The sequence below is a fragment of the Nerophis lumbriciformis genome, linkage group LG34, assembly GCF_033978685.3.
Source record: "Nerophis lumbriciformis linkage group LG34, RoL_Nlum_v2.1, whole genome shotgun sequence".
In the NCBI taxonomy this organism is placed as follows: Eukaryota; Metazoa; Chordata; class Actinopteri; order Syngnathiformes; family Syngnathidae; genus Nerophis; species Nerophis lumbriciformis.
This window is the reverse complement of record NC_084581.2, coordinates 2,347,501-2,357,500: the sequence shown is the minus strand read 5'-3', so window position 1 is coordinate 2,357,500 and position 10,000 is coordinate 2,347,501. Positions and strand designations below refer to the sequence as shown.

The 10,000-nt window shown below is 38.0% G+C and overlaps 1 protein-coding gene across 3 annotated transcripts in view; it reads left to right on the top strand.

Annotated features, from left to right (window-relative positions):
* Positions 1-10,000, top strand: part of LOC133576410 (serine/threonine-protein phosphatase 2A 56 kDa regulatory subunit gamma isoform-like) — a 63,379-nt gene that overhangs the window by 34,105 nt on the left and 19,274 nt on the right. For all 3 annotated transcript variants that reach the window (XM_061929606.1, XM_061929605.1, XM_061929607.1), the window contains 7 exons: positions 3,933-4,132; positions 7,565-7,675; positions 8,931-9,023; positions 9,096-9,226; positions 9,325-9,384; positions 9,471-9,579; positions 9,929-9,982. In XM_061929606.1, coding sequence (XP_061785590.1) covers positions 3,933-4,132; positions 7,565-7,675; positions 8,931-9,023; positions 9,096-9,226; positions 9,325-9,384; positions 9,471-9,579; positions 9,929-9,982 — 758 coding nt within the window. The remainder of the gene's footprint in view (positions 1-3,932; positions 4,133-7,564; positions 7,676-8,930; positions 9,024-9,095; positions 9,227-9,324; positions 9,385-9,470; positions 9,580-9,928; positions 9,983-10,000) is intronic.

The following is a 10,000-nucleotide window of genomic DNA, read 5'->3' as shown; positions in this document are numbered from 1 at the left end:
CTTCCCAGGTGCCCCCCTAAGATTGAACTTTATTTTCTCCAGATCTAAATACATCATAAGGTCTTTAAGCCATAAGGAGGCTTTGGGGCAGACTGGTGACTTCCACTCCAGCAAAATTATCCTACGTGCTAATAAGGATGCAAAGGCGATACTATCCTTACATTTTCTCCTTATTTGGGGATCTGATACCGTCCCAAAAATAGCCATTTCTGCACATGGTGTCAGATTTAAATCCAATGCCTTAGCAAGGTGTTTGAAAATAGTTGTCCAATAATCCAGCAAATGGGGACAAGACCAAAACATGTGCGTCATATTTGCAGGTGACATGTAACATCTGTTACAAGTATCCGAGATATTGGGGTATATTTTGGAGAGTTTGGAATTAGTAAAATAAATACGATGGACAACCTTAAATTGTATTAAATTAAGCCTTGAACAGGATGTACTGTTATTAATTTGGGTTAAGGCAGAATCCCAATCTCCATCATCTATAGATCTGCCAAGCTCTTCTTCCCAACTCCCTCTGATTTTATCAAGAGACGTTTTACCAAACTGGGATATTAAGATGTAGATTTTGGAGATTAGGCCTTTCTGATTTGTGGGAATATCTAAAATTGAGTCAATTAGCGAATTAGGTGGAGTATTAGGGAAAGAGAAACTATTTAATTTAACAAAATTACGAACCTGAAAGTATCGAAATAGGTGAGATTTTGGTAGGTCAAATTTTTCACACAGTTCACTGAAACTAGCGAAGACATCACCAATATATAAGTCCTTTAGCCTGCTAAGGCTTGACTGCTTCCATAGAGAAAACGCTACATCTGTGTTGGGAGGGAGGAAGAGGTGGTTATTATGAATGGGGCTGTGGTTGGATAAGCCCTGCAGGCCGAAAGTATTTCTAAATTGAGACCAGATTCTAAGGGTAGAAATGACAATTGGACTACAAGTAAATTGGGATGGTCGATAAGGTAATTTTGATGTAAGCAGATCCAGGAGAGAGGTAGAACAGGAACTAGCTTCAGACTTGCACCAGATTAATTCAGGTTCTTGGATCCAGAGAGTCACTTTGTGTATGTTAGCTGCCCAATAGTAGTATTTTAGATTAGGGAGTGATAAACCACTTACGGACCTATGCCTTTGCAGGAACTCTCTCCTAATCCTGGGATTCTTGCCTTTCCATATAAAAGATGAAATTAGTTTGTTTATTATGCAAAAAAAGGAATTGGGTAAAAAGATAGGCAAACATTGAAACAGGTACAAAAATCGAGGAAGCACATTCATTTTGATGCAGTTTACCCTGCCAGCTATAGTTATGTGTAAATCATTCCACCTTTCCAAATCTAATTTAAGTTTGTCGATTAGAGGTGGAAAATTGTCCTTGTAGAGAGCTGGTAGCTTACGACAAATATGTACGCCTAAGTATTTGAAGCTGTTCCTGGACATCTTAAATGGGAAATATCCATCAGGGATCTCAAGGGCCAAATTATTCACAGGGAAGCATTCACTCTTAGCGAAATTCAGTTTATAGCCAGAGAATGATCCAAAATTGTTTAGCAATTCAATAATCTTTGGAATGGTAGAGATTGGATCAGATATAAACAATAGTAAATCATCAGCGTATAGAGAATGTGTGTGTTCTAGACCGCATCTATGGATTCCTTTACTGATACCAGCCGATTTAAGGGCAATGGACAAGGGTTCGATTGCAGTAACGAATAACAATGGGCTTAGAGGGCACCCCTGGCGTGTACCTCTGCCAAGTGTAAAAAATTGGGATAACATCCCATTTGTGCTTACAGCAGCCCTAGGAGAAGAGTATAGAAGTGCTATCCAAGATATATATTTGGACCCAATGTTGAACCTCTTTAAGACCTCCAATAAATATCCCCACTCCACCCTGTCGAAAGCTTTCTCCGCATCTAAAGAGACCACCACTTCTGGCGTCTCCTCGGATGCTGGAGAAAAAATAATGTTAAGAAGGCAACGAATGTTGGAAAAAGAGTGCCGGTTTTTCATAAACCCAGTTTGGTCAGGTGATATGATGTTTGGTAAAATTGATTCAAGGCGAAGGGCCAGTGCTTTAGCTAAAATCTTATAGTCAGCGTTTAAGAGAGAGATGGGACGATAAGAACTACAATCGGAATCTACTTTGCCCGGTTTTAGTAATAAAGTTATTGACGCTTCGGTGAGAGTTCGAGGCAGGGTACCCCGGTCCAGAGAGTCATTGTACATATTTAAAAGGAGAGGAGTCAGTTTATCTGAAAATTTTTTATAGAACTCTATAGGATAGCCATCTGGGCCAGGGGCCTTGCCGCTCTGCATTAGTTTAATTGAATCTACTATTTCCCGGATTACTAAAGGTTGATCCAAAGCGCTCTCTTGAGTAGTAGTTATGGATGGGAATTTCAAGTTATCCAGGAAACTCATCATGATTGTTTTATCAGCAGCGCATTGTGAAGTATATAGTTCAGAGTAGAATGATTTGAAGGTGTCATTAATGACTGAAGGAATGACTGTAAGATCATCTGTGGGGGTTCTAATTTGTCGAATTTGCCGAGATGCTGACTGACTTTTAATTTGGCGTGATAGATGGCGCCCTGCCTTCTCACCGTGCTCGTACAGGAAGCCACGCGATCGTAAGAGTAATTTTTCAGTTTCTTGTGTTGACAATAAATTATAGTTCATTTGCAGATTTTGTCTATCTTTAACCAGTTCAGGGTGTGGAGATACTGATAGCTGTCTGTCCAATTCTGTTATACTTTCCATGAGCTGTTCCTGTTTTTGTCTTCTCGATTTGTTTTGTCTTGCTGAATAAGAAATAATCTCTCCCCGGACTACCACCTTTAATGTCTCCCAGAGTAAAGACGAGGATATGGGAGTAGAGTTGTTGGTGACAAGAAAATCATCTATCACTTTGGAAATTGTTATGCAGAATCCGTCATCATTGAGTAGTATGCAATTAAACCTCCATGGAGTCTGCGTTTTTTTTAAGAGTGTAAACGAAAGATCAAGTAACAATGGAGCATGGTCAGATATCACTATTGTTGAATATTCTACATTGTCGACAGCCGGAAGGAGATTATCATCTATGAAAAAATAGTCAATCCTTGAAAAAGTTTTATGAACCTGGGAGTAAAAAGAGAATTGTTTTTTATCTGGGTAAAGAAAACGCCACGGGTCCTATTTGACCCATGAGTTTTGAAATTGTTTTGGCCATTTTTAATGGGGGGCCCTGCCTTGGACTAGATTTGTCTAGCAACGGGTCTATTGCACAGTTCAGGTCCCCCCCCAATATTAAACGATGGGAACTGAGGTCTGGCAAAAATGAAAACACTTTCCTAATAAATGCTTCATCATCCCAATTGGGTGCATAAAGGTTGGCCAGGACAACAGACATATTATTAAGAGAACCTGAGACTATTACAAAACGACCTTGATGGTCAGTTATGACATTTGTTGGGCTAAATTGGGTTCTTTTGTGTATTAAAATAGCTGTACCCCTTGCTTTACTGCTAAAATTTGAGTGAAAAGATTGTCCAACCCATGAGGCCTTTAATCTATGGTGATCCTTAGTGGTCAGATGAGTCTCTTGTAGGAAAGCAATTTCAGTTTTAAGGTAAAATACGGTACTTACATCATGTATATAAAACCCTAATGAAGGTGTTTGGATGGTTTTTTAGGTGCTCTATAGGCAGAATTGAACAGCTACTATAGGCTCCATTGTAAGCACACTTTTGATCGCATTTATTTAATATTTAGAATGCTTTTTTTTTTTTTTAATTCCTCCCTCATGTCTTTCATAATGACTGTGAACGATAGGCAAAATTCCCAAAAAAGTGCAGTTCTCCTTTTAAGGTAAAATGTTTATTTCATGTGATGAGCAGCTGTGAGCAACCACTTCATGCTCTCTTTTGTGGTTTGCCGTCGTGCAGATGTCCCCCCTGCTGAGCAAGAGAAGCTCTTCATCCAGAAGCTGCGGCAGTGCTGCGTCCTCTTCGACTTTGTCTCGGACCCACTGAGCGACCTGAAATGGAAGGAGGTGAAGAGGGCGGCGCTGAGCGAGATGGTGGAGTACATCACCCACAACAGGAATGTCATCACCGAGCCCATCTACCCCGAAGTGGTTCACATGGTTTGTAGGCCAATGGGCTCATGCTCCATCATACCTGTTCACATGTTATTCAAAATATGGGAACTTGCATGAGAATGGCCAACCCAGCTCTGCTTCAGATAAGGATAATACTCCTCCCATTTGTGAAGATTGTTACATAATTTTTAATTTGTCTTAATTTCCATCACTCTCTTTCACGCTGTCAATTTTATTGAATCATGTGACGTGCGCTGGGCTTTCTGTCACGGGCCCCATCCCTGCGTCACCATTGTTACCACTACAGTAGTGTTGTGTGTACGGATGTTATTTAAGACTGAAAAGGTAGTCACACTGTACTTTTCCAATTTCGTTCATTACACTGTTTTCAACTTTCTGTCTCAGGAAGTCGTTGAGTAGCCAAAACTTGTTTGCTGTCACTTCCGTTCCGTTTTTGAATTGTCGTGATTTGGCTTATAGTTGTTGTGTTGTGGCGTTTACCTTTGTTGTGACTTTGTGACTACCATAGCTGTTTATTAAAATGAGAGTGATAGCAGGTCAAACAACTGCTCATTTAACCTGAAGAGATTTGGTTGCACTTATTTTTTTTGTATTAATTGATTTTGTATTTGTGATATTTATTTGTTAAACAATAGCAACAGTAGCAGGTAAACTTACTCTTTATTCAACCTAAAGCGATTTTGGTTACACTTCATTTTTGATATTAATATTGTATTATTTTATGTTGTAAAACAAAAGCAGAAGTAGCAGGTATCTACTCTTAAAATTTTGGTTACTGTACTTTTATTGAACATTTCTTGAATATTGAAAATGAGAGCAGAAAGTGTTGCTAAAGTTACTGAATCAATTTCAACTCACTGAATAATTTCGGATCATATCGTTCTAAAAAAATATTGTCCCTGAATCGTATCGGCAACCACAAATTCTGAAAACAATCGAATTGTTGGTAAAACAAATCATTACACCACTACTTAAATACAGTACATTTGTTTATACATACAGACATACACACACAATATATATATATATATATATATATATATATATATATATATATATATATATATATATATATATATATATATATATATATATACATACACACACACATATACCGTCGTGGTCAAAAGTTTACATACACTTGTGAAGGACATAATGTCATGGCTGTCTTGAGTTTCCAATACCGGTAATTTCTACAACTCTGATTTTTTTGTGATAGAGCGATTGGAGCACATACTTGTTGGTCACAAAAAACATTCATGAAGTTTGGTTCTTTTATGAATTTATTATGGACCTACTGAAAATGTGACCAAATCTGCTGAGTCAAAAGTATACATACAGCAATGTTAATATTTGGTTACATGTCCCTTGGCAAGTTTCACTGCAATAAGGCACTTTTGGTAGCCATCCACAAACTTCTGGCAAGCTTCTGGTTGAATTTTTGACCACTCCTCTTGACAAAATTGGTGCAGTTCAGCTAAATTTGTTGGTTTTATGACATGGACTTGTTTCTTCAGCATTGTCCACACATTTAAGTCAGGACTTTGGGAGGGCCATTCTAAAACCTTAATTCTAGCCTGATTTAGCCATTATTTTACCACTTTTGACGTGTGTTTGGGGTCATTGTCCTGTTGGAACACCCAACTGCGCCCAGACCCAACCTCCGGGCTGATGATTTTAGGTTGCCCTGAAGAATTTGGAGGTAATCCTCCTTTTTCATTGTCCCATTTACTCTCTGTAAAGCACCAGTTCCATCGGCAGCTAAACAGGCCCAGAGCATAATACTACCACCACCATGCTTGACGGTAGGATAGTGTTCCTGGGATTAAAGACCTCACCTTTTCTCCTCCAAACATATTGCTGGGTATTGTGGCCAAACAGCACAATTTTTGTTTCATCTGACGTCACATGGACAAAGATAAGACCTTCTGGAGAGAAAGTTATGTGGTCAGATATATATATATATATATATTGATGGAGGGGTAAAAAAACTTCCTGGATAGTAACTTTGACATTAATGGGATAGGTTCAAGTATATTCATACGTCTGTATTTAATTCCGACCTCTGTTATCCTGTTACAAATGTGCTCTCTGAGCATCTGTCAATGTTGCTTTATTAGAAATTGTACCAGATATGTCCGCGTTGCAATATGCAAAAAAAACAAAACCTTTTGATGTCAACTGAAACATTGCCTCAGTGTCGCGCATTGCACAGTTGACCATCGAGATGCAAATTTGTCTTTCTTTTGTTGTCTTTAGTTCAGCCAATCAGCATGCAAATGTGTGCTCTTCATTTCCACCAGTGCGCTTTGAAGCTTGTCGAAGGCTTTCATCATCAAAGTGCTGATCGTCAAAATGCTTTACAGCCCGATTCACCATGCACTTGAGTTTGTCAGGTGTCACATGATCACAAATTATGCACACCTGACTGCCGTGGCTGTAAGAATAATATTTTGGCAGACCTTTAAATGGGACCATGGTGGTTTACTCCTCTCGACTCCAACAATTATTCTATTCTTTGGAAAGGCAATTTCCCCCTTGAAGACATTTTGGAGTGAATTACCTTGATGGAGTTTGTACAATTAATTTAAGCGCAAACTAACTTAATAGTGCTAAGTAAATTATAAAAAAACATTTTTAAATAATTTGTTTGTTTTAATCTAAAGCATAAATTGATGTTTTGAAGAGACTAAGGTTTTCTCTTCAACTAGAATGGGATTCAGAAAAGAGCAGACCTGCTAAGGTTGAACCATTCACAAAATCATGTCTTAGCATTGTGTCCCAACGGTTGACACAATCAATTTGTGGCAGTGGGGGTACGTACATTGAAAATACACGCAACCCTAACTCAAAATGCCGGACATTTGAGGCATTTAAGAAACTCCGCCCTGACAGCTCCGTAAAAGAGGACGTATGGTCAGTCTATCGTAGCCCGTTAGATGCTAGCATGCCGTGTGTTGTGCCTCGGTGTGCATTGTTTACACAACGTGCGTTACGCTACTTAATATGTCTGTGTGGAAACTCGTTTGGTATACCTCCGAACCAAACCGGAACCACCGTACCGAAACCGTTCAATACAAATACACGTACCGTTGCACCCCTACAGTATATATATCACCTGTAAGGTGAAGTGTGATCTTCCTCTATCTTACATAATATTTAAACAGAAATGTATATATATTTTACGCAGTTTTTTTAAAAACTTGTGGCGGGCCAGTCTAGTGTGAACGCCGCCTCTTGCCCGAAGCCATCTGTGATAAGCTCCAGCTTACCATGACTTTCAATAAGATAAACGGTATAGAAAATGAATGGATGAATGTTGGAACACAAAAAACTCCTCAAGCTAACTTGACTTGATGTTTCTCATTCTGCAGGCTTTGCAGCAGTGCTCTATTTGACATTTCAAACTGAGGTTCCCTCACTCTTTCTCTCTCTCGCTTTCTGTTTTTGCCTTAGTTTTCCATCAATATGTTCAGAACGTTGCCGCCATCATCCAACCCGACAGGCGCCGAGTTCGACCCCGAGGAAGATGAGCCCAACCTGGAGGCTGCATGGCCGCATCTACAGGTGCAGAAAACATAACACAGGGTTCCTGCACAAGTATGGAAAGTATATAATTATATTTTGAAGTTTCCAAGTATGAACATGCATCTGTGGATAGGTTGATTAGCAGCATTAAATTTACCCTAGTGTGTGAATGGTTGTCTATCTGTGTTGGCCGTGCGATGAGGTGGCGACTTGTCCAGGGTGTATGCAGCTGGGATAGGCTCCAGACACCCCGTGACCCAGAGAGGGACAAGCGGTAGAAAATGGATGGATGGATGGAAAATAGAAACTCAATGCTTTCTAAAAGATAAGATTATGAATAATCAAATAAATATTTAAATGCCTTTTTTTAAGGCGCTTGCTCGCACCAGAGATAGGAAGACTAGCGAGGACACGCCCCTTTAAGATGTGTGCAAACGATAAACTAGGTTGAGCTGGTGGGAGCAAAATGTCAGGACATTCCATGGTTGTAGAAGACACACAAACTGAAACAAGAATAATGCTTGCTTATGTACTAGCACACTACGCCTTATAATTGAAACAAGGACACTGGGAATAACTTAGAATTGGTATTTTAGACTTAGACAAACTTTAATGATCCACAAGGGAAATTGTTCAACACAGTAGCTCAGTTACAATGATGGAAAGTGTAAGGATGGAAAGGACAATGCAGGTATAAATAGACTAATATAGCGATTAAAAAATCTAACATATATACGAATATATACATAATATGTGTACAGAATATATATATATATATATATATATATATATATATATATATATATATATATATATATATATAAGAGAATGTTGTTTTGTTAATAAGAATGGTTTTAATGTTGACAAACTAAACTGAATGAAAATCAGTTGAGAAATAATCAAGTTATATTTGTGTGCTACAGCGCTCGGTCATATCTAGTTTCCATATTAATGGCAGCTAAAATGTTTATGTGAGAGCACACACTTGGCTATGTGGCCCAATATTCTTGTGCAACTTAAAATTAAAAAAAATGAATTTATCTGGCTTTCATTATTATTTGTATGAGTTACATAACCTTGCTAATCTCCCAGAAATTATATGGTGACATAATGGCATACATGAAGTATTTAGAACCAATAATTCAATCAATTTATTTACATGCTACACATCTATTTACCTTTATTTATTTTTTACTGAAACGTCTGGAATATGTATGTAATTTTTAAAATTTTACATTTGTAGGAACAGTACACCTCATTTTTTAACAATATTTGAATGTTTTTCTTTTCACAGCTTGTCTATGAATTCTTCCTACGCTTCTTAGAGTCCACAGATTTTCAACCTAACGTAGCCAAAAAGTATATTGACCAGAAGTTTGTAATGCAGGTAAGATTGCCTTTTAATAAGTCCTGCTTTCTATTTATTGTTATGTTCAATGGTGTCCTCCTGCACTTTTAGCTCTTAGAATTGTTTGACAGTGAAGACCCCAGAGAAAGGGACTTTTTAAAGACCACTCTGCATCGCATCTATGGCAAGTTTCTGGGCCTGCGAGCGTACATTAGGAAGCAAATTAATAACATATTTTATAGGTGAGTGTGTTCTAGTGTGAAGGTGTACCATTACTGTTCCTTCAATACTCCACATTAATAAATTGTTACTTCCTTTTTTCCTTGTTTTCTTGTTGCAGGTTCATTTATGAGACAGAACATCATAATGGAATTGCAGAATTACTGGAAATATTAGGCAGGTAAGAAGAAAATACATTTTTTAAATACTTTTTTTACATTTAATTTTGCTAACGAGTCGTTAACGTTCTGCTTTTGTCTTTTCCAGTATAATCAATGGTTTTGCTTTACCTTTGAAAGAAGAACACAAAATATTCCTTCTCAAAGTTTTGCTGCCATTGCACAAAGTCAAGTCGTTGAGTGTTTACCACCCGCAGGTAACGTCAGGGATTTTTTTTTTTTTACCAAGAGCCGCATAATGACAAATCACATACCGGTAATTGTATTTAAAAAAAAAAAAAAAAAAAAAAAGCCTGGACCAATCTAATGTGATAAGAAATCATATACTATATACTTTCTGTTAGTCACATTATGATTTCAGCCATTTATTCTTTATCTTACACATTTTTGCTCTTTCCCCCCATATTTGTAGTAATGGTATTTTTAAAATGTCCGATAAAAAAATAAGCTGCAAAATCTGCCTGAGCACTAACTTTTATTCAAGGTCCCAAAAATCCATGAGCAGAGCACAATATTTGCTCAATTGTGTTCCCTCTGTCCCTTTAGCTGGCCTACTGTGTGGTACAGTTCCTGGAGAAGGACAGCACGCTCACTGAACCGGTAGGTTGCAACGTGTCT